The following is a 25671-nucleotide window of genomic DNA, read 5'->3' on the forward strand; positions in this document are numbered from 1 at the left end:
TAAGATGTCTGCTCGACTGCTGAAAATAATTTAATAGAATCAGCGAGGTTTTGACTCGAAATTCGTATTTATATTTATCCCTTTAAATGTTCTTAATAGTCATGCAAGTCGTATGTGTCCATTCTTTATTTAGAAATTTATTCGTTTCTTGGCCAATACTCCAGGGTGGGTGTGAACCAATTATGAATGCCATCACCGTCGATCATCATTATCATTCTCAATCATCATAAAACAAATAAATTAAAACAATGGTATAGCAACTTCGTTGAAAGCAAAGCGAATATAGATAAGTCTCATTCTGCAGTACAAAGATGTTTAATTTTATGACTCCTTCACGGCATCACCGACCTCCCTGCCGCTGCGTCAGTGCTGGCAATCATCGTCACCATTAGCATTAGCATCACGCACCTCTCGTAGCGCTAGGACGAGTCAGGCGATACTGTGGAAGCCACTTAGCTTGCAGTGAAAACGAATTCGGCATGTCGCTGCCAGACAACGTACGCGAAGAGCTACGACAACTAAGTGAAGACTTATGGGCTTGTCCCGAGCCCTCGGGCGAAGAACAGTTCGCCCAGCAGCGACTGTGCGACATGCTGCGAAGCAGGGACTTCTTCGTCATGCCTAGCTACCTGCTGCCGACCGCCTTCTGCGCTGAGTTGGTGTTCAACGAAGGTACGGGTGCCTCGCGCAGCGCCTCCTATAAGTGATTATACATCTTCCGTTACCAACCACGTTCCGGCTCGCATGCGCAGATACGGGACCCACTGTATGCCTTGTGTGCGAGTACGACGCGGTGAGAGGCCTCGGCCACGCCTGGGGCAACAATCTGGCCAGCACCGCATCCATGGCGGCCGCTCTGGCTATCCAGATGGAAGCCGCCCAGTCGGTACGTCATGGTAAAATCGGCACGAAAAGACAGTACCACAAGAAGGAGAACGACACAGGACAAGCGCTGAACTAACAACTATCGTGTTTATTAAGGAGAGGAGAATAAATACAAGTAGTTCCACTGCGTGCGCACCCTCAAAGTTGCAGATGTCTGTCACGTTTTTTTTTCTTTTTTCGAATAGGCTGATTTCACAATCGTGAAGATAGATGGACGGGGCGGAAATGCAAATATCATGGTTTTTCTTTCACGTAATATTTGATCCATGTGCCTGAAGATGACATGCGTGCAATGAAACAAAGGTTACTCGAAAAAAATGCAACGAACATCTGCAACGTTGATGATGCACACGCAGCTAAACTACTTGTCTTTATTCTCTTATCTTTAATAAACACGATAGTTGTTAGCCCAGCGCTTGTCCTGTGACGTTCTTCTTGTTGTGGTATCGTCTTTTCGTGCTGCTTTTACCACGAAGATAAACCAACTTGCCCACTTTTGTACGTTGTTGCAGTCGGTACGTATTTCAGTGGACATCGTTACACCGCGCTTTCCGGCTTCAGCGGCTTATTATCAGCTCGCGAGAGATGTGATTGTGCCATCTAACATGACTATATCGCTAGAATGCACAAAGCTGCGCGACTGAGACACGGACAGATGGAAGACACCATGTGACACCAGACACGTAGCCAGGATCTTTTTTTTTCGGGGGGGGGGGTGGGGGGGGCAGGGGGCAAGGCCTAATTGTTCGAAAGAAATTCTTTCCATGGCAAAAAGAAAAGAATTTGCCCCGGAATATTGAAGGCTGGACGAATTTCGCCCCCCCCTCCCCTTGCCTACGTGCCTGTGTGACACGCGAAGCGCTTCGTGTGTATCAATGTTTCTTCCTTCTGTCCTTGCCTCAGTCAACGTTACTGGATGGAGGCAGTTGGAAAACTGCACGGGATCGCCACGGAAGCGGCGTGGCCGCTCCCTGTCTCCCAAAAAGTGGGGGCGCTGCGATCGTTTTGCGCCCTATTCACGTGACGTGTTTCGCGTCGCTGCTTCGTCTGCTCCGCGCGACGCCGGCTGCGCGCCGCGGAAAGGGTCACGTGACGTGGTCGCAAAGCGATGCCAGCGACACCTGGAATGGGCGACGATCTGCGGCCGCCTCCTCGCGCGAGTTTTCCAACTGTCCCCATCCAGTAATATTGCCTCAGTCGCGAAACTGCGTGAATTAATGGCAAACCATCTAGCCCAAATTGCTACCTTAATCATTATGTCTGCTTGCTTTACTGTCGTTAACTAGCATCTTCTTTAGATGGACTAACCCAAGCCAAATTTATATAGAAATTCGCAAGCTTCTGTAAGCAGATACACAGCGATAGTGTTACGCCACAGTGCCAAATTTGGGAGCGGTATCAAATAATTACTTCTCTGCTTACCACCTTAACACACGGGACAGTGACGATGAGACGATAGACCGTATCTAACGTGCTCCAGCCATGGGCTCAAATCTCAGTACTAGCATGGTCCCTCAATACTTTTACTGGTCATGCAACTGCCGCGTAACTCAATAGGAGAGCTTCATATACCGCCCGCACTTTCCGTGCCGCGGCGCTGGCGTAGCTAGAAGGCATCAAATAGAGACACTAGGCCAACACTAAGAAAAAGAAGAGTAAAGGGATTTTCAAATTTTTTTTTGTCGAGCCTGGTGGCACACTTGTCACCGCCCCGTTATAAAGGGGACGCTCATAGCATCCATCCATCCATTGGGGGACGAGGAAGCCGGCTGCTGCTGGCCGCCATTAGTGGAGTGTGGGCGCGGAGTGGTGCTGTTTGTGGTGGTTGCACCCTTTTTTGTAGCGTTAGCTACACTTGCCTAGCCGGAGCCGATTTCGCGTGGAGCGTCTTGAGCCGTGCTGCGCATGCGCGAGGATCAGTGATGTCACACAGCTGGGTCACCGGAGCTGGCATCTCACGCACTCTCTGACACCGCCCCGCGCGGCTCGCCGCTGTTTATCTGCGGGTTGAGGAGGAGTGGCGTCGTAGCCGCGGCAGACAAAATGGCGCCGGCGCGCGCGGACTCCGCCACCGCCGGTCTGCGCTTTCCAGAGTGACGTCGTATTCTTGGCAGACGTATTGGCGCCAGCGTGCACGCAGCTATTCGCCTTCGCCGTGCAGTCGCCGTCTGACACTGTTCTGGAGCCGCTTGATAGCGCCTCTGACTGACGTTTGCAGGTGGGTAACGCCATGGAGAAGGAGAGCCAAATGCTGCTCAACGGCGCAGAAGAGCCGAGAAGCTTATCTCATCGGATCCCTAAGTAGTTGCCTGGCAATTAGCTGTTCAGCGTACGAAGAATGAACAGGAGAAGGCTAATAATCCTAGACAATCTGGAAGGCTAAGAATAATCAGCTGAACCTTTGCTAACGCTATATCCTGGCATAGCCGAGCTAAGCCACTGCAATTTTTTTTTCTTTTCGCGGTCACCTAGTCGTGACAGCGATGCCCAACACCTGCTGTGGGCCGGGCTGTCGCTCAGGATACAAGGGCACCGTCTAAAAAGTCTCCCTGTTCTGTTTACCAGCCGACGTAGAACAACGCGACAGGAAACGTGCAATGCCGCGACAGAGACCATCGTATTTTCGTTCGATTTTAAGTATACGTTCGCGTGTGCGAAAAAAAATTCGATGCAAGTGACATTGTACGTGCGGACGTGTGCACAGTGAATGGAAACATCGTTTCACTGCCTCGAGATCGACCAAGACTGGTGGAAGACGCCGTGCCTAGAATTGTGTGTAGTGTGTGTGAGTGTGTTTGGAGTTTTATGTGAATTGTGGTGTTCAGGGTGTGTGCGTTTGCTTTCTGGATAATGACAGAAACTAAAAAGTGATGCCGTGGGCCAAAATGCAATATTTTGTTTTACTTTGATAGTGCTTTTTGCTGGTGCGTGCTGTCGCTGAATCGAGAAAATTTCACGAAAGGTTAAAAAAGACTAATGCAGTTTTATGTATAATTGATGCGTTTAAGCTGAATAACTGATTTCGATATGCGCTGGTGTTTACATAGAAGGAACAGGGTGGCTAACTGGAACCTCAACTTAGAACTCGTGGACATTGCGACAGTATATATGAATGGATAAAAAAAAAAAGCCGCGTATATTAGAACTCGGCAGTGTTATGCAATCTGCATGCGTAAAATCAAAACATTTCGCTTGAATATCGCACATAGTGCCTATATCTAGCGAAAGCAGCTCACAGCAGTTCCACCTTATTATTTTTTTTAATCTTCAAAATCAAAAGAGCATATTATGACACCAAAGAAAGAAAGAAAACAACACGAGCATCCCTCTCCGTTTTGCGGTATCTCAATCTGCGCTTTTTATTTTTAAAGCTATGTTTCACTAACGATATCCCTCAAGAGGTGCTTCAAAGCTATTGATGCTAAGTTAGCCCGATATACAAGCTTGTTTATTGGCACGCGAACTTCTATTTGCAGCTTCGTGATGCCCTATAGAAAAAATCACAGCATATCCACGGAGTGAATGATGATGAGTGGGCGAAGCTGCGGAGGTTCATCGGTAAACCGTGAATCTTCCGTGAATTCTGCCGAGTACATCATCACCGACGTCCCAGACAACACTCGACGTCCCGAGGTCGTCCTCAAATGGTACAATCGTCCTCGCACATTTCTCGATGTCCTTGGTACGTATTGAGTGCGACACGAGCTGGTTTGGCCCGGAAACGTCTTTGCGAGTGCTTTCTGACGACAACAAGTTGTCCTGAAAAGGTTCTTCCAGATACCTTTTGGGGATGACAAAAGCAATATCGAGAGCGCGCTAGCAAGTTGTCCTGAAAAGGTTCTTCCAGGGACCTTTTGGGGATGACAAATGCAATGCATGCACTGAGCGCTTACATATGATTCCTCGCGTCCTTTTCACACTAAGTAGATGCATATCATATGTGAAAATTTTCTCAGCACGTTTGTTTCACACAGACATTGCATATTTTCGCCTCGTTGCTTCTCTTTTGGTTGAAAAGCTTCAAATTACGCGTTTCGCTTTCTGAAACAAGTAATTAATAATCTTGGGTATCGAAGCTGATATTGCGAAATGTTCATTTAAAATAGTGTGTTCCTAAACGTGGCAGCCATATATTAGTGAATATCCGCCGCTGAAGCGCGTAATCAAACTAGCCGCTGGCAACCATTGACCATGCGTTGCCGTTCTGGATAGTCAAGTAGCCAATCCAGCCAAGCCATTCCAAGTCAAGTGACTGTCAAGATGGGATCTTGCAATGAAGGTTAGTGCAATGCAAACCGCATCTTTGTTGTTTGTGTGTATACAGTACAGTTTAGTGTACAGTTAACAAAAGTAAGATGTCTGAAAGTGCAAATCGTAGACGTCGACGGGAGGTCAATCGCCGTGTTGATGGGTGCTTCACGTTACTCAACGCTCTGACTGGTGCTCCAATGAATGTATCGGCACCAGTCGAACAAATCGCGGTGAATTATGCTTCGGAGAGTCCCAACGTGAATAACGGGGAATCGAGGTCTGCGTCTGACACATGGCCCGACCTCGGGCAAGTGAACTCGATGCCCGTGTCGAGTGCACTGGTGGGCTGTCAGAGCGGAGCCTCTAACACTAATGAGCGCACTGTGCATGATACACGTGGTGACGAGGACATTGTGCCAGACTTTCGAGGAAGTTTACAAGCATGGGCCATTGAGTCGCAGTCGTCGCATGCTGCGGTGACATCACATGAGACTGTCATGAAATGTAGCATTGTTCCACACGGGACAGCATCTGGTTCCTTTTGCATGTATTAATCCTCTCATTAAAATCGTAACTGCCTTTATTTAACGTAACTGTCTTTTTAGGGGCGAAGCTCCTTATAGCGGCACCCGTTCGTCCCTCGTAGCGTAGTATGTAACCAGTCTTACGCTTTGACCTGCAAGGTGGTGCCGGTGGGAGATTTTTCCTGTGCGTTGTTGAACAATAAAAAATTCGCAGCGTTAGCTAAAAGCCCGACTTCTTCTGTCTCTCATTCCCATTAGCAGCCATTCTTTACCTCCAAGGTAGTGCCTGGTGAGATTTCTCCTGTGCGTGATTAAACAATAAAATTTTGTTCAAAACGCCCTTGATTGACGAAATAAACCAACAAAAGACGCCAGATGTTTTGTAAAAGCAAAACGAAAGAACGCCAGATGTTTCTAAAGCAAAACGAAAAGACGCCAGCTGCTTAACGAAAGACGCCAGATGTTTTCTAAGCAATGGTTTTCTAAACAATGAAAATTCACAGCGTACATGTAAAATTAAAGTGCGCTGCAAGTCGTCATAACTCATCGAACCTTTAGTATAAACGCGCCCGATCTCACGTCGGTGATGATGTACCGGGCAGAATTCACGGAAGATTCACGGTTTACCGATGAACCTCCGCAGCTTCGCCCACTCATCATTATTCACTCCGTGGATATGCTGTGATTTTTTTTTTTGCAGGAGTAGTCCGGTACAGTAAAACATCTTTGCATATTTGTGTTCAATGCCTTAATATTGCTTTTTTTTTTCAGACACTGCCTCTGGGATGCCTGAGAAAGCGGTCCTCATAACCAGTCGGGACTAATTACTGTTTAAATAAATGAATTTCAATCAACAAGCTTTGTTTGTATTTTTTGTCATAGTCAAGCACTTATTGTCACCTCTCCGTTTATTGAGTATACATACACAAGACCTCAAAGAGGTGTTTTTCCTTTAATGTATGTAAATACCTTGAAAAGAATAAATCATATGTAGTAATATAAAATATCACAGCCTACGGTACCGAACCGGCTGCACAATGGTTGTTCTGAAAACATACTAAAAAAGTCCTGAAGTGTTGTTTTGAGGACGTCCTGAGGTTGTTATGAGTACGGACAACAGGACTGGATTAGTGCCATTCTAGTACCTTAACAGGACGTCCTGAGGATATCATAATGTCCTCAAGGTGGCATACTGAGGATGTCCTGAGGTTGTTATTGTGTTCTCTGGGGTGAGATCGGGCGCGTTTATACTAAAGGTTCGATGAGTTATGACGACTTGCAGCTCACTTTAATTTTACATGTACGCTGTGAATTTTCATTGTTTAGAAAACCATTGCTTTAGAAAACATGTGGCGTCTTTCGTTAAGCAGCTGGCGTCTTTTCGCTTTGCTTTAGAAACATCTGGCGTTCTTTCGTTTTGCTTTTACAAAACATCTGGCGTCTTTCGTAGGTTTATTTCATCAATCAACGGCGTTTTGAACAAAATTTTTATTGTTTAATCACGCACAGGAGAAATCTCACCAGGCACTACCTTGGAGGTAAACAATGGCTGCTAATGGGAATGAGAGACAGAAGAAGTCGGCTTTTAGCTAACACTTACACTTCTACTTCTACTAACGTTTCCTACTGGAACATGCCAATGGCTGCTAATGGGGAATGAGAGACAGAAGAATTCGGCTTTTAGTTAACGCGCACGCTGCGAATTTTTTATTGTTCAACAACGCACAGGAAAAATCTCCCACCGGCACCACCTTGGAGGTCAAAGCGTAAGACTTGTTACGCACTACTACTACGACTACGAGGGACGAACGGGTGCCGCCTTAAGGAGCTTCGCCCCTAAAAGTGACAATTAGTCCGAAAACGAGCGTTACGTGCAGCCAGAGCACGGCTACTCCGCAACCTCTAGCACAAAATATGTTAACCTTTCAGTCACCTAGAACCAGTCACAGTGTTCGGTGTAGGAATCGAGAAATGTAGGAACGTCACGAACACACGCGTCACTTGACAGTCGCCATCAGTCAAAAAGCCAGCAATCAATGACCTGGGCAATTTGACAACACGTATCATGTACCATATTGAGAATACTAATCACTGATATGATTTGTGAGCGAGAACACGGAGAAGGAAAAAAAAATTGGGGGACCCTTAAGCTTCGCCTTTAAGAGTTGAACGCAATAGCGAAATCCGGCCCCTAGTGCGCACTTCAACCACTAAGTGCATACTTATTAATGTGTATTGTTGCACACACGCGCGCGCGCGCGCGAATCGTACAGGTTTTTGATCTAAAGCAAGAGTCGCATGGCATCCAAGATACACGCCGCGCGCTCGCCATCTCGGAGGCCATGAAGAATCTCACAATGCCTCACAGATGGCAGCACATTATCTATCGTTTGCTGTTTGCTTGTTGGTATGTTTTCCGCTAGATGGACATAGTTGTCCATATTTAGAGCTGCTTGAAAGTTCGTGTGTGTTTTTAGCGGCGATGGCTGCACTATCCCGGCCTTTTTCGACATAGTTTGATGGCCTCCCAAATGCGCCTACAAATCGCCGAATGGGCTCGTTTCCGTCGCGACACCTGTCCAACAAAATACGTTAAGGAGACTCCTTCCACTACATGGCATTTGTGTAGTGTTTTTTTCGGAAGCAGCTGCAAGTAACATCGTGGCTTTGTGGTAGGACATCTCCTTGCCACGCGAACGGCCCGGGTTCGATCGTCAATGGGACCGAAATTTTTATTCTTTATTTTATTTGCTTCTTTCTCGATTTTTCGCTCACGGTCGATTTTTCGCTCACAACCAACGGTGTGGACGCCGACGGCGGAATTTCTGCGACACGAGCTCTCTAACGCTATGCGTTAATAGACAGTTATAGTTTAGCGGGTTTAACGGAAAAGCGGGATCGAAGTGCGCATGCGCAGTACCGTAAGCGACCCGTAGCGTTTACCGTACGCACGCTATTTTTCAGATTTAGCGTTAGCGTGTTTGCTTGGTTAACGTAGTGTACGTAAACATGGCGGCGGTTTTCGACGCCCGCTTCGAGCTAAATTTAGCGTTGATGTGGACGGATCCACTTCTTTCGTAGCAAACGACTGTGCGAAATGGCTTCGCTTGCCTTCAGGTAGCTTCGACGACACGGTATTACGAATAACTTAGCGTAGTTTTTGGGATCGCTTCCCATTTCGAATGTCCCTAGGCCTATCTAGAAGATCGGTGTAAACAAGTCTGCAACATGAAAATTTTCGCTTTTGGTGCTTAGTTCATATTTATTTGCTTTTATTTTCACCAAAAAGAGGAGTAATATTGCTGCGTGCGGGGATACAGGCGAGAATTCTCGGTTTTTTCTTTTCACTTTTTTAACGTATTCACCCTCCTCCAGGTGGCGCCACCGTCCCAGCGAAAGGTGCACAGGTGCTTTGAAGTGTAACATACTTGCGGAGTTTTGTGATATCATTTGGCTTTAAGTGTATCTAATCTGCCGCGTGAATGCTCTATAGCCATGGTCAAAAAGACCGTAAAGTGTTCAGGATGCGGAATGGGGCGGAAAATAGAGGTTTGTGAGGATGAGACGACAGAGAGAGCTGACGCCAAGTGTAAGCAATGCGAGTTAGAGGCGAAGATGGAAATAATGATGGCCGCCCAGAATGAGCTCAAGGCGAGAATCTCCGAGCTGGAGAAAGCGGTAGCGACAGAGCGGGAAAAAACGATGGCTATGGCGGAAAGGCTTAAGTCAGCCGAGGAGGGATTGGCAAAGGTAGCCATGCCAGCAAAGGTAGCCATGCCAGCAAATGTAGCCACGGGGAACAGGGAAGCAGGCGACAGCGGGAAAAATGGGGCATCGACCCCCACAGTGGTAGGCGCGAAGGGGGAAACAGGTTTGGAAAAGACAGGTGCAAGGGACACAGGACCCACCTTCCGCGAAGTAGTCTTGGGAACGGGAGGGGACAAAACAACAGCAGTAGCACGCGCTAGTAACAGGTGCAGTGGCCAGGTGCGGGAGAGTCCACCAGAAAAGTCGGATCACGTGATAATCGCCGGGGACTCGAATTTAGCTACATGCGCAGAAGCAGTCAAGGAAAGGGTGAGAGGCGACAAACGAGTTTTAATAGGAAAGTTCCCGGGCCATAGGCTGGGATCAGTGATGAGACAAGCTAACGCAAAACTCGCAGCTAAGTCTAATGGACGTAACCTCGTGATAATCGCGGGAGGTCTAAACGACGTCTTGAGTAACGAATCAGCCGAACTAGGGACCACATTGGCGAAAGGGGTCGATGACATGCGCGCCATTTCCCCTCAGGTGCAGATAGTGGTATGCACAATACCGGAGGTACCGGTGCGTGACGGCAACCTGCAAAGAGCGGTTGTCGACGCAAACAGAGAGATATGGCAGATGAGTAGAGAGAAAGGCATTGAGGTAGTGGAAATAAACAGAGAGGTGCACAGGTGGGGTGGTTTTCGAAGAGACGGAATACACTTCGATAGGAGGCTTGGCCATGAGGTGGGTTGGCGTCTTGCAGGACGCGCAGTAGCTTTTTTGGGGGGCACGCGGGCCCTTCGGTGCCCATGGTAGCTTGTAATGAGGAAAACAACCAGGGGGACTCTTTGACAGGTAGTATAGCGAAAAAACAGAGAAAAGGTAAAAGAAGGGAGAAGGCGCGTGTTGCAATTAGTTACATTAACATGCAGGGTGGCAGAAAAAAGGCAAAATGGTTAGAGATTGAGGGACAGGTAAACAAGGAACAGATAGGTGTTTATGCGGTTACAGAAACACACCTTAGAGACTTGGAAGAGCCACCACATATTGAAAATTATGTTTGGGAAGGATGTAACAGGATCACATCAGAAAGGAGAGGTGGGGGGGTTGGAATGCTAATTCATAGCAGAACAAAATGGGAGAGAGTGAAACAAACGTGTTCAGAGCACATGTGGGTTTCGGGCACAGTAGGTGGAAAGAAAACGTGGCTAGGTGTAGCTTACTTGTGGACAGGCAATAACTGCAGAGAAAAGAATCTGGAGATAGTGAAATGCATAAGCACCGATATTAAAGAATTTGGTCATGATGCCGAGATAATCCTTCTAGGGGACATGAACGCTCACATTCATGACCTTGACGGATATTCAGACACCAATGGCAAGTTATTGCTAGATCTCTGCGAGCAACATAGTCTTGAGATAGTTAACGTGGGGCCTAAGTGTGAGGGGCAGATCACGAGGGAAGTCAGAAACAGGCAATCGAGCATTGATTACTGTCTCATGACAGAAGGAACATATGACAAACTTAGAGAGATGAGAATAGACGAAGAAGGCATTAACAGCTTGGGTAGTGATCATAAACGCATAATATTACAAATGGGATATAAAACTGAAAATAAGAACATAGAATCAAAGTTGGCAGCTCGTATCTAAATGACAAACAAATAACAAATATAGCCGCAAGAGTCGAGGAAAAAGTAGACGAACTACCAGGCAAAGACTGGAAGTATAGTGAGCTGCTACATGTAATCACGAAAGAAATGGAAATAGAGAAGAAAACCATTTGTTGGAAAGGAAAGAAAAAGCCAAAAAGTTGGTGGAACAAAGAAATCCGGGAAGCGATCGAGATGCGACGTCAGGCATCACGGGAGCACAGACAGGCAAAAAAGGAGAAGCGGCCACAGGACGAAGTCAACCAAATATGGGAAATATATTTAGAGCAAAAATCCATTGTGCAGAAATTAGTCGAGGCAAAAATTAAAGGTGAAAGTGAACGCTGGATGACAGAGATTCGCGAAAAGAAGAAGGCCGCGCCTAGGATTTTTTGGAGCCACCTAAAAGCGCTGGGTAGGAAGTCTGTCACAATGCAACAACATATGGTAGATGAAGGAGGAAATAAATTGGAAGGATATGAAGCGCTAGGTTACATCCGAAAGATAACAGCCGATTCGTTTAAAAAGGTCCCCCAGGGGATTCCCCCGGTGAGTAAAAGTACGCAAAGGAGTGCAACCGAAGAAGATGTAGTACTAGAGAATTTCAATTGGAAGAAGGCCGAAGGAAAAATTCCTAAGCGCACTACTCCGGGCTTAGATGGGGTTCCCGTCAGCCTCATTAACGAACTCGGACATAACACTAAAGAAGCACTGCTGAAAGCCGTAGAAAAGTGCTTACAGGAGAGGGAAATACCAGACAGTTGGAGAAAAAGTAGAATGAACTTAATCTATAAAGGCAAGGGAGAAAAGGATAACATTCGCTCGTATAGACCGCTAACAATTACATCGGTGCTATACAGGTTGGCGATGCAGGCAGTAAAATTATAAATAGAAGCGTGGGTAGAACAAAATGATATTTTGGGAGAACTTCAGAATGGATTTCGAATCGACAGGCGGTTAGACGATAATCTGTTTGTTCTTACCCAGTGTATAGAAATATCTGAAATAGAAAACAGGCCCTTATACGTAGCTTATCTAGATATCACCGAGGCGTATGACAACGTTAATCAGGAAATTTTGTGGGATATATTGAAGGAAGTGGGCATAGGTGACGACTGCGTACAGCTTTTGAGGGAAATATACCGAGGAAATACAGTTTGTATAGAATGGGAAGGAATAAGTAGCAAGGACAGCGTTGAAATTAGCAAGGGGCTGAGACAGGGATGCCCTTTGTCCCCGCTGTTATTCATGCTGTACATGGCGAGAATGGAAAAAGCGCTAGAAGGTAGCAACATTGGATTTAATTTGTCACACAAACAGGTCGGAGCGATGGTTGAGCAGAAGCTTCCAGGTCTATTTTATGCTGACGATATTGTCTTATTTGCGGACAGTCAAGAGGATATACAGCGACTGGCAGATATATGCGGAAGGGAGTGTGAGGCTCTAGGACTAGGATTTAGTGCAACAAAATGTGGATTGATGATATTCAATGATCACGGAGACCATACGGTCTTAATACAGGGCCAAAAAATACCGAGGGTAAGCGAGTACAAGTACCTCGGAGTATGGGTAAATGAGGGGGATAGATATATGGAGGTACAAGAGAAAGCATCGGTAGCAAAGGGAAAGAGGAATGCTGCAATTATGAAGCACAGAGCTTTATGGGGATACAATAGATACGAGGTGCTTCGAGGGCTGTGGAAGGGTGTGATGGTTCCGGGGCTTACATTTGGGAACTCAGTGGTGTGCATGAAGTCAGAGGTGCAATCAGGAATGGATGTAAATCAAAGGACGGTGGGCCGCCTCGCGTTGGGCGCTCACGGGAAGACGACAAATGAGGCGGTAAAGGGTGATATGGGATGGACAGGCTTTGAAGTGAGGGAAGCGCAGAGCAAAATGAGATTCGAAGAGAGGCTGAGGAAAATGAAGGAGAGTAGATGGGCAGAGAAGGTTTTCAGGTATTTGTATAGAAAAAGCGTTGACACGCAGTGGAGAAAAAGAACTAGGAGGCTCACCAGTAAATATACGGCTGGCAGTGCGGGCGATATGGCAACAAGGAGCATTAAGCGGAAGGTCAGAGAGGCGGAGAGGACTTATTGGATGACAGCGATGGAAAAGAAGCCGGCTCTGAGTAACTACCGAAAAGGAAAAAACGAAATAAGGAGGGAAAGGTTTTATGATAATTCAAGGGGAAGCGCTTTACTGTTTGAAGCAAGGTCGGGCTGCCTTAGAACGCGTAGTTATAAAGCGAGATTTAGTAACGAAGAAGAACAATGTACATGCTGCGGGGGAACTAAGGAAACGATGGAACATGTACTGATTGAATGTGGCGATATTCACCCAGGTATACGTGTGGGCACGAGTCTACATGAAGCCTTGGGTTTTAGGGACAACAATGGAAAGCTGAACACGTCCGCGATAGAAATAAGTAAGAGACGGTTAGAGTATTGGTGGCAGAAAAGTAGAGATAAAGAACAAAAATAAATAATGGGGGAAAAATAAGGTCATTCTGCCTTAAGAGGCAGAGAGATGGACCGTGAATTTATATTTTTTGGTATAATAACATAGATTTAATCAATGTAGATAAGGTATTTGGCCAACATGAAACAAGGAAGCTTTTTTTTTTTTTTCTTCGAGCCTGGTGGCAGACATGTCACCGCCCCGTTTTAAAGGGGACGCTCATAGCATCCATCCATCTATCCGGGCACGTAAACCATCCCGAAAACGTTATCCCGCTAAACTAAAACGCGCTGTCGGCAACGAACGTTTGCGGCACGGTAACGCTATTCCCTTAACCCCCGCTATCACGCTGACGCTAAACTATAACTGTCTAATATCTGAAGAAGGGTATTTGACGGCAAACGCTTCCGCGAACGCGGCTCTGCCCCACTGATCTCCACTAGGAGGGGCTGGATGGCGCATCGAGCACGCCGGCGTGAAGCCACCGGAAGCCGCCGTTTTTGTCCCGGAAAAGAGCTTTTCTCTTCCTTTTTTGAAAGAAATACCTGCTTGTAGCGCAGTAAATTGTACGAATCGACCGGAAAAGTCATCAGGGAAGACATTTCACGCGTAAGTACCTCAAAGTTGCATTACTTTTTACGCGTTTTGTACGTTGCAGCACTCCGCCGTATTCGGATGGTGTCGGCACGGCGTCTGTCATCTTTCGTGTAGCGTTCGTCGGCGTCTAAACGACGCGTAATCGCAGAGTTTGAAAAAATAAAAAATAAAAACGATCATAACAACAGCTGCCACCCGAGAATATTTGAACTGCGCGACTGAGACGCACAGAAGACGCCGGCTTCCGGGACAAAAAGGGCACCTTCCGGTGGCTTCACAAGCGCCCGCCTCGCAGAGCAGGGATGCGCCGTCCAGCCTTTTTAATGGAGGTCAGTGCTCTGCCCTACCAAACGCGGCAGATCAATGCCCTTCTGCTTACGGTGGCGCCTCTGGTGGCCACTTTTTGTCCCTATATGAAACTTTCGCGGGAGTTCCATGACCAGTAAAAATTATTGAGGAACCATGGTACTAGTTAGCCTTAAAGTAATGAAGGTACACGGCGCGGAATAATTAACTTGCACTGCAAGGTAAACAGCATAATGGCTGACGCAACGCAGTCCTCTGGCGCCACTCCCTGCCGGGGCCGACTTCGAGTGCTCGGAACACCATCCGAACTCCACGGCGAGGGAAAGGCTCTGCTTCTGAACAAGAACGCATTCGCGAATGTCGACGCTGTGCTCGCCACGCGACCCGCGTTTGGTCCTGCAATGCTGTACTACGGAACACCCTTCGCTACTTTCGTAAGTATTGGCGCCCATATATTTCCCCTGAACCCGTTCCAGCTCACTGCGATATATTGTGAGCTTGTGACTGCCCCGGAAAGATAGAAGCCCAAGCAAAGACAGAAGTCGAAGCAATAAAACAAGAGATGTATTCGTAAATATGTGGGCTTAACAATGTCACAAGAAATGGCTTTGACTCATGCTGCACCCGTCATTTCGACAGAATTATCTTCTGGGTAGCGATAAAAAAAAAAAAAAAACTAGTCGATTTCGAGACCTTCTGTGAAATTGCTCACTACAGAGGGACATATATTTTGTTTGTCAATAAGAGAGGTCTAAAACATGGCGGGCATTACATGCTCTGCCTCCGCCACATTTTCCAGCGCATGCACCGTACGAAGGCATAGCCTTTGCGATCTGTTTCTGCTACTCAAAGGGAATGTGTTGCTGCGGCCGGTATTTGGGCATTGCCTGTAGTAACCGCTGCTTATGGCTGGCATGTTTTCTGTAGCACATAACACAAGTAATGTCAAACAGTATTCTGGTATTGGGGCTAAACGTTGCACAGGGCGCTGTAGTGTTACATCAACGTGTGTCGTCTCACTGCTTATGGCTGGCATGTTTTATGTAGTAAATAACACACAAAATATCGAACAGTGTTCTGGCATTAGATTTAAACGTTGTACATGGCGCTGTAGCGTTATCTCAACGTGTCATGCACACAGAAAATGTAAGCACTCGGTTTCAATGGCTATCCGCAGACCCGCGTAACCTATCACGGCCGCGAGAGCTCCTCGGTACTGTGTCCCTGGCAGGGCATCAACGCGCAAGACGCTGCGGTGGCCGCCTACCGCAATGTGACTCTCCTGCGCAGAGATCTACCGCCGCAGTGGCACGTCTCCGGTGCGTAAATAGCCGTCGCCTTCACTTACGGACTCCGCGAGCCGCGTTCTCTTCGAGTTCATTGAAGCAGCCACTCAGCCAGAGCAGTCACGTAGGTCGCTGTCACCCGCTGGCTGGCATAAAGATAATGGACCGCACTACTTGTATCTTTCGCACTGCAATTTAGAAAGGCGCTCTTTCAATAAACTTTGGGATTTCTTCCCCATCTCATCCACAATGCCCCACAGAATCCCATAACGACACATAACAAAGCATGCGAAGCATTGTGTAAGTACATGCACACGTACAGCCGGCCAAATCTTTAACTATCGTGCGCGAGGGCCGAGTTTTTTGTGCGTCAGCGCCGTACGACGGAGCCAAGTTGCAAACAGGGCGAGAGTAAGCGCATGCCTACGAAGCGCGCTCAGCTGGGCCCATCGTCTGCTTGGCTGTTCCTTCGTGAGAATGTCACGCTGCACTAACTCACTTCAGACGAACAGGCAGCTCGTCTTGCTCGTATCTTATATTCCGAAGATCAGCAAGCGACCGAGAAAATAAAATCCGCAGACGTCACACGCCCGCGCTCACGAGATAAGCTGACATATGTGAATCGTTCATTTGTTATCTGGCGACGCAAACGCTTTTTTTTTCTAGTAAGAGGGACGCTTACTCTCGCCCTATTCGCCACTTGGCTCCGCCGTACGGCGCTGGCGCACAAAAAAGTCGGCGCTCGCGCACGATAGTTAAAGATTTGGGCGGCTGTACGTCTGGCGCTCTTTTACAGCGGCATAACGACACATCTAAACACGTTATCCGATTCATCATTATTCATTAATCTTATAAAGCCCTTTATCACGACGGAATAGAAAGTAGGGCACGTTGGTGCATAACGGCACAGCGCGAAAGACGACAGACAAGTTGAAAGAGCAGGAAAAAAAAAGAAAAACTGACTCGCAACTGTGTTTAATCACAAGAACCATGGTTACACATAGCCACACAAAACACACAGAACAGAGTGAAAGGTGATAACAAGATGACAAAAATCAAGTACGTATGCAGGTCAGATGCTAGAATATCAGTAGAACTATTTTTGCAACAAGTACACGTACGTGCGAACAGCCTGACTGCATACAAGTGTGTATTAAACATGCTTCGAAAAAATTGTACATTTGCATCGCTGGTTGCATTTGCAGGACCATGACAAAGACAGTGACTTAATCAGTTTCTTGATTACATCTCCTCTAATAATTGGGTACGCTTTCGCGCCCGAGCTGTGTGCCTAATCCACGCGAGAAGCGTTACTCGAAAAAGCGTCATTGGACTTATCGTGCCCGCATTGTTCTAACGTGCAGCGGTATCAAGGACTAATCCGGCTTTAATGTTGTAGCATTCTGCGCCATTAGTTTAGAATAGCAATGTGGTTACTCGTACCCGTGACTGAAGCTGCAGCCCTGAAGTATTGTAAGTGGCGCAAAATCACCGAGTGTCTATAATGCTTGCACATCTTCCTCTGACTGTGTGTGCGCCTATCTGTTTTGTTTTAACTGCAGCTTTTAGCTCGTTAATTTATCGGGATTTTTAAGTGAAGCCGAAACAGAATACATTGTTAACATCGAAGAAACATATACACATATTTATACCTGCATGCTGTTGTTTCAAACAACGATCAAGATGTCACATCTAAATGTACGTTGGACGTAAATGCGAAATCTTGATGAGTCTCATCCATCTATTATCAGGTAGATTAATACGAAGCTGGAATTGCAAGACAGGTTCCCAAAAACCTTTATTTTGTCCCACTACTAAGCCTTTCCCGATGTAGTAGCTCTACCAGGTGAGCTACTGGCTTTTTTCGTGCATTGATGGCTATTTTCAGTGCATTCGAACTGAAAAAAGCCATCGGCGTATACTGAAGAAATGCCAGTAACAGCATCAGTCGTCTTTCACTATACCCGTTGCCAGGAGCAGACGCGTCGCCTAACGCTCAGCTTATTAAGTCGAAAGCCTTAGATGCATCATCAAACGCGACAACTGACCGGCGTCCCGCGTCGATGTCTATACGAGTGATGAAAAAAAAAATCATCGCGTGATGACGCCACTATATGACGTCACCATGGCATCACAAATCGCCAGAATTGGTGACGTTATAGTGACGTCACAGTGACTTCGCATGATGACTTCATCACAAGCATCTTAGCTTGGTCAATACATCGACTGAGAAGAAAAAGTGGATGGCTTTCACCTTCCAGTCGTCTTAGTTGTGTGCATAAGGGACCCTGTCAGTTTTCCTATCTCATCCATGTGGCCGAATCGCTGACCAAGACGTCTACTACTAAGCAGACCATGTTCCTAATTAAGCCAGTTTTATTCAGTGCACATCGGCGGTTATAGCGCGACTGCTTAATCAGCACACTATTACGGTGCATTCTGTGCTACCCTGGACAGGGACAGAGAAGCGAGGGGTAACCATGATGTCTGGCCATCAGGCTTCGCTAGGTAATCTCAACAGGCACCTTTCAGTACACGCATTCACTCACGAAACGTGCACATACAGAGTTATGTTGCGAGAATAGCACGGCAAGTTCTGTGGTTGAAGTAAACAATGCTGATTGCTAGCACTGGCGTAGCTTTCTTCAGTGCGTGCCGCTTCCTTTCGCTCGCCGTTGTAGAGGTTGCTAGTGAATTGTTAAGGAGTGTACGGAAAACAAAACAGTATTCACTTGAACATCAGTACGTAGTACATACGCTAGATAAAACGTACTCGGTCGGTATTCCACTACGGCAATACGATTCTAGCGGCTGTTTAAGCCCCGAAACTGACAGCACCAGTTCCCGTATGCATTGTACTCTTCGGAACGGTGTATACGATAAAGATAAAGCAACGGCTTTTTGCCATTAACGAAGGGTGCGTCCACGTGCGTTTTAAGTTGCTCGGCAGGATCAAAGGTCCCGCTATCTTTCAAAGGAAAAGCTGATGCGACCCTTTCGTGACGACAAGACTCAAACTTTGAAGTTCCGTGCATATTTATGAACTGCAAATAGACGCAAGGGGTTCGCGAACGACGAGGCAGTGATATCAGATACCGTATAATAATACGCGAATGAAGTACGGCGAGAGTGACGATGAGACGCAAATAATATTGAAATGGCGAGGCTGATTCAAATATTTTATTTACGGACCCGAGCGCTCCGTCAGCAATTTTACCAAAATCATGAAGATACCTTTGAAGACATCCTTAATGCGAGAACTAAGCAGCTTGCCTGAGAGACTGCAACTACCGAAATGGCTCGAGCAAGAGGTCGCTGGTTCAATTCCCATCAGCTACAGCCATGTTTTGATGGAAGTTATATGCAAAAAAAAAGGCTTGTGCACTTAGTGTTACATGCATGTTAGAAAGCCCAGTCCTGGCCTCGTCGTTGTGTTTTAGTTTCATTTGCTTCCTACGTGCTTGCTACATAGCAACAGAAGGGACCGGCATATGTCTCGGAGTGCTCGTAGAGAGTGGTACACTCTTTCCAGAAGCTGGGGCGTTCAGTCAATGGTACAAAGCTGACAGCACCATTCACTGTGCTGACAGTACAGCGTGGTGGAAATAAGTAAGGTATGCGACGTATACGATTCAGTACGAGGCTATCTATAATTGCGAGAAAACGTTAGAAATACTGGAGACGACTTGCTGCTCCCATAAGAGAACTTAAGAACGCGCCAGGCATCTTGCGCAGATATCCCGGTACATGGGTGTGGGTGCATCGAGCATTGGAATAGCATTGGACCCCTTCCAATGCTCCATGCACCCACACCCATGTACCAGGATATCTGCGCAAAATGCCTGGCGCGTTCTTGAGTTCTATTATGGGAGCAGCAAAGATATAATGCGGTGCACGTGGTGGCGCGGGTGACTTGGGACCTAAAGTCACTGGAACGGGAAAAGTACCGCGTTCCTTTTCTCTTCGCCGCCGCGCCCTTTCGGCGGCTTCGCCACATAAATGGTCCAGCTCGCTCGCCTCGCTAGTGTCTCCCGGCCGCAGACGCACGGCACATTGGAGGGCGATTGCTTTTATAGGCTCAGGAAAGCGTGCAGGAACATTACGACATCACTGTCGTTTTGAGACTTCATCGAAAGCCTATCGAGGCATCGAAGAATGCCCGGGTGCTGCGCTTTTGGGTGCAGCAACCGGCGGGAAACGGGCAAGGCCCTCTTTGCCATTCTCAGCGGGAAAAAGGATGCCAAGCGACGGGCTGTGTGGCTGGACAGAATAAGGCGGGAAAAATTTGTTCCCACGACTGATACCCGCCCTTGTGAGGTAAGCGCTTCATTGAGAATTCGCGAATGTTGTTTCGGGAAATGTTTGCGCGTATACCCTGCACTAGTCCAGCTTGTTTCGCGTGGTTGTCGCAGGAGGTTCATGCACAATAACATTGCCGGGCGGCTCTTTATTATGTTTGGCGTAAAACTGACGCCTTTGGGCTCACATATAATGATCAGCGCGCCATGAAAACTGACTCCCACAGATTGGTACTGCCTGACGTATGACAAACACAAATAACAAGTGGTAGCATGAAAATAATGGCTGATGCCCTCGCGGCTGGTTCGCTTGCTTGATATGCACCAAAATCGGTATTGCGTGACGTGACTGTATGACGAACATAAATACCCTGCGGTAACATGAAAATAATGGTATGCATGTCATGTAAGGCATGATTTACATGCCATGCTCATGATGCTCTCGCGGCCGGTTCGCTTGTTTGATATGCACCAAAATCGGTATTGCGTGACGTGCCTGTATGACAAACATAAATACCGTGCGGTAACATTAAAATAACGGTACGCATGTCATGTAAGATCTAGTTCACTATAGAATGCATGTTTGACATGCATGCATGTTGAATCACAACGCGAATGAAACGTACGTATATTCTGGTATATACAACGCATGACCTCTAATTTATGTTCGCCACGCACCCATGTCATGCCATACCAAATTTGCTATACATCCAGTTAACAAAACGGCTGGAAGCTCGCCAAGACAGTGTAATGCAAATCGTGCCGTAAATGTCGTGCATGTTATTATTTTCATGCTACCACCTGTCATACATATTCGTCATACAGTCAGGGCGCGCAATACCAATCTTGGTATATATCAAGCTGACGAAATGGCCGCGAGCATACCAAGAGCGTGCCATCCAAGTCATGCCATACCAGGGGCGTAGCCGGAAATTTTTTTCGGGGGGGGGGGGGGGGGGTTCAACCATGCTTTATGTATGTTCGTCCATGCGTTTGTATGTGTGCATGCCTATATACGCAAGCAAAACTGAAAAATTTCGGGGGGGTTTGAACCCCCCCAACTCCCCCCCCCCCTTGGCTACGCCCCTGTGCCATACAGACACACAAGTCATGATTTTCACGTTACCACTTGTCATTCGTGTTCGTCATACAGTCACCTCACGCTATACCAATTTGGGTGCATTTCAAGCTAGCGAACCGCCCGCCATCGCAGCATGAGCGTGGCAAGTAAGTCATGCCGTACATGAAATGGAAGTCATGATTTTCATGTTACCGCCTATCACTAACGTTCGTCATAGAGAAATAGCTCGTCATAAAAAATTTGGTATATATGCATTTCATTAAACGACTGCGAGCGCCCCGAGACTATGTCATGTAAATCATGTTTTACATGGCATGTCTCTCATGATTTGCCCGTTATAACCAGTCACTTATGTTCGTCATACACTCTTGTCACGTACGCCATACCAATTTTGTTGTGCCGCGAGTGCACCATGAGCACGGCATGTAACTCATGCCGTACATGGCATGCATGTCATTATTTTCATGTTATCACCTGTAATTATATTCATCATACAGTCATGTTATGCCATAACAAATTTGGTGTAATCCCATTAACGAAGCAGCCAGGACAGCACAAAGTCGGGGCGGCTAGATAGATAGATAGATAGATAGATAGATAGATAGATAGTAGATAGATAGATAGATAGATAGATAGATAGATAGATAGATAGATAGATAGATAGATAGTAGATAGATAGATAGATAGATAGATAGATAGATAGATAGATAGATAGATAGCTAGATAGATAGATAGATAGATAGATAGATAGATAGATAGATAGATAGAATAGATAGATAGATAGATAGATAGATAGATAGATAGATAGATAGTAGATAGATAGATAGATAGATAGATAGATAGATAGATAGCTAGATAGATAGATAGATAGATAGATAGATAGATAGATAGATAGATAGATAGATAGATAGATAGATAGATAGATAGATAGATAGATAGATAGATAGATAGATAGATAGATAGATAGATAGATAGATAGATAGATAGATAGATAGATAGAATTAGATAGATAGATAGATAGATAGATAGATAGATAGATAGATAGATAGATAGATAGATAGATAGATAGATAGATAGATACAAAGTCGCAGAAATTCGCTAAGAAATGCTTCGCATTTAATAAATGCAGACAGCCGAGCGCGTAAACGCCGCGCAGTTCGCATTTCTTTATCGCGTTGGTATACGCGTGTGTGCGCATGTAGGCAAGTGAAAACTGCCGCTATTTCTTTCCTAATCAGTCAGAGAACAACGGTATGCTTCATTCGGGGCTGCAAAAGCGCACGCAATGCGTAAAACATGCGTTACTCCACGTGAAATCAGCACCGCACCGCCGCCGCTTCGGCTGCGCTGGACCAAATATGGCGGCGCGCAGGATGGTCGCGGTACTTTTCCCGTTCCAGTGACTTTATTGGGACCTGCGTGCATAAATACATTGGTCAAATAAAAGTGCTTCTCTCTCTCTCTATTTCCCGGCCCATCTATTGGCTTGCTGGAGGCTGATACCACGTTACGACGGAAGACGAAGAAATGGGCATGGGCAGGGCAGGGCAAGTAAGATAACCGCTGGAGCTATTCCCTTAAGGAACCAACCAACCAACCAACCGCTGGACATTAAGAGTAGCAGACTGGATTCCAAGAGAAGGCGTGTGCGCGAGAGGGAGGCAGGCAGTTACGTGTGCGGACGAGATTAAGAAGTAGCGGGGACAACGTGGTCGCAGCAAGCACAGGACCGGTAACTGGCGAAACGTTGGAGAGGCCTTTGTTCCGCAGACGGCGTAGTCAGGATGATGATGGTTATTATTATGATTGTGGTGATGATGATGAAAGCAAAGCTAGCTGTTTTAGAGCATCCGAGTGTGCTCCTGAGCACTTCTCTTGATAACCTTCTACAGACACTCGGTACCGGAAACGCGCGGCTACTACAGCAAGCGCACGTGGCAGTCAGGCTCTCTGTGATAGGAATTTAGAATATTTAAGTTCGCGGCCGATTGCGCGTATGTGCCGTCTGATCGCGAGAAGAAGAGGACGAGGAGCTTGTCGCGCGCGAGGGAGGTCGGCTGAGTGCTAGCCTGAGCTGCATGGGCGGGACCCGCGTTCCCGACCAAGAGTGCGGCCACTGAAGACTTGTGCCTGGGTCTTGTGTACCACGGGCGTCAACGGGTTCCGGTGCGGTCAAGCCCTATCCTGCGCCACTACCGTGCTGGGCGACGTTCCAGACCAACCGGCGCCGGGCCTTCGTTCCGACGCACTCCTGGACCGTCGGTGACAGCATCGCCGCGCGGTCGACGTGCCGTGAGTGTGTGAGTGTGCCGTCGCCGCGCCGATAGACGCTACTCACTAAACGTATAGACCGAATAGTGTGTGTTATGTGTATGTGCTTGTTCAACGTGCTCGTCAGTTCCGTCCCGCGTCCACATTAAAGCCTCGACGTTTCTGTGAGACCTTCTTTGTGTGCAAGAAGCCTGAGCCCACTAACAACATCACACTCTCCTACCCGCTCCCGTACGATTCTCAGCTTTGTACGGCTCTCCTTAGACGAAACCGCGTGCGCAGGCATTCTGCGGCCGACAGAGAATCAGTCGCCACTACGCGTGCCGGAGCGCTGCCGGCTCGAGCTGTTCGCCAGCACACCGAGCGGTCCCGACTTGCTGGAACTGCAGAAGCGGCTACGCTCGGCTTGCATGGGGCCGTGTCACTCCACGGGCTGCATGGTGTCATTCGACTACCAGCGCCCCTACGTAGATATGATGGCCAACGAGGTTCTCGGCCAGCTCTTCCTGGAACACGCACAGCGAACTGGCGTCTCTGGTAAGTGCGCTGTTGACCTCTTCGGTATAGATTAGGAAAGTTAACTACTTCGTGAGCGTTAATCGTAAAGTGCAAAACGTGCAAAACCTAACACAGTTACGAAGACGTTTGACAAAGCGCTGTCTACCAAAGGTCATGCTTGCTGCCCTGAAGGCAGGATACTGCAATGTGGCGTTCGAATAGCGTAGAGACGACAGCGTGCACTGAAAAGGACGACGTGCCTTCCTTTATGATGGAATGGTTTATATCTCGACAGGTGCTTGCTATAGATGTAAAAAAAATTTAAATAAATAGTTTCCTCCCTACACTGCTTTAACGTAACATATTTCTTCCTGCTGCTGCAGATATTGATCTCGGAAACAACGGATCATAAGGAAGCAGTAAATCATACAAAAGCAATAGGTCTTACGCAAAGAGAAAAAGAGCAGCTAACAAGAGGAAACCTGTTGTCATAAAACCACCACATCCTAAGCAAAAAGATGTGAAATGTTTTCACCATAAAGAGCTAGAGAGAGGCAAGCTCACGCATACGAAACCTTCACTGTGAAGTTAACACTTGAGCTTGTCGACTGGTACTTGCTCGCAATGCAATTTACCTAAGGACAGCTAAAAGAACGGCATTGTGCCGTGAAACGGCTGCATGTTCTTGAGGGCGGCAGTCTTCCGTGCGCACGCAGTTGGTCATTGATGGAACGATATGTCTGATCCACGCGTACTGCTGGGTAAAGCGAACTCCGTACACTGCAGTAAATTCCGGTAATGACGGCGCTTCCTTGTTTTGTAGTTGGAGATGATGGCTATGGGGGCTATGCGGGCTTCCTATGCGGGTGGCTATTGCGCTCAACCGCTGAAGTTCGGTTGTAGTTCCAGCAATTCCCCATGAAGAAGGCGAACGCAACGCAAGTCCAAGTCTATACATACACAAACAGTCATATCGAGTGATGGGCTGACGTTGCGTTAACCGCAAGAACACCACCTGACGAGGCAAGTGTGCGTTACCTGCTTTCGGGGTGTATGTGCTTGTATACAACGTTGTACATATTTGTGGTGCTTTTATTGATTACCCCAAGTTACTACGCTGATACGTGCATGTGCAAGCGCGCGAGCACCCGTTTATTAGTACCCGTTTTATTTTTTTTTCCTTTTGCTCTCCGTGTATTAGTTCAGCGTTAAGTGCTTGTACACAGTGTACGCGTATTCCAATCCTCTGTTTTCCGTGCGTATGTTTACACTGGTTAGAGGGTGATCGTAGTTGCACATGGAGACGGTGCTCCGTCCGGCATGTTTATACTTGCCTAGTGGTTATCAACGCAATTCATTTTTTGATATGAGACACCCACACGTTTATGGACATTCATCGCTCGCAACCATACCTTGAAATAGGAAGCATATTTATTTATTTATTTATTTACTTATTTATTTGTTCTTTTATTTGTTTATTTATTTATTTGTTCGTTTGTTTGTTCGCTCGTTTATTTGTTTGTTTCATAATACTGTCGATCCCATCAGGGATCTCTACAGGTAGTACGTTCACATAGTCATGCGACAATATAAAAACAACAAATTATCACAGTTTAGATTTCACATATTACAACGGAAATTAACGAAGGCATAGCAATATGTTAGGTGTGACTAATAAAGACAGGTATCGCAATAATGTTGCAAAAAAAAATGTGCGTATTTGTGTGCGTACTTAATCAGTGATGAAACCAACGAGCGCTTACATCCAAGCGGTATATTTAGAGATGGTAACAATCATGTTTGCTGACGCTCT

At 46.8% G+C, this 25671-nt stretch overlaps 1 protein-coding gene across 1 annotated transcript; it reads left to right on the top strand.

Moving 5' to 3' along the window:
* The first annotated feature begins 479 nt into the window (after nucleotides 1-479).
* LOC119394664 (peptidase M20 domain-containing protein 2) lies at nucleotides 480-24270 on the top strand. Its single transcript, XM_037661979.1, has 6 exons — nucleotides 480-672; nucleotides 753-886; nucleotides 14676-14858; nucleotides 15602-15743; nucleotides 23643-23897; nucleotides 24242-24270. The coding sequence occupies exons 1-6, from the start codon at nucleotides 480-482 to the stop codon at nucleotides 24268-24270; spliced, it is 936 nt and encodes a 311-aa protein (XP_037517907.1).
* The last annotated feature ends 1401 nt before the right edge of the window (nucleotides 24271-25671 follow it).

The sequence above is a fragment of the Rhipicephalus sanguineus genome, chromosome 5 (assembly GCF_013339695.2).
Source record: "Rhipicephalus sanguineus isolate Rsan-2018 chromosome 5, BIME_Rsan_1.4, whole genome shotgun sequence".
Classification (NCBI taxonomy): Eukaryota; Metazoa; Arthropoda; class Arachnida; order Ixodida; family Ixodidae; genus Rhipicephalus; species Rhipicephalus sanguineus.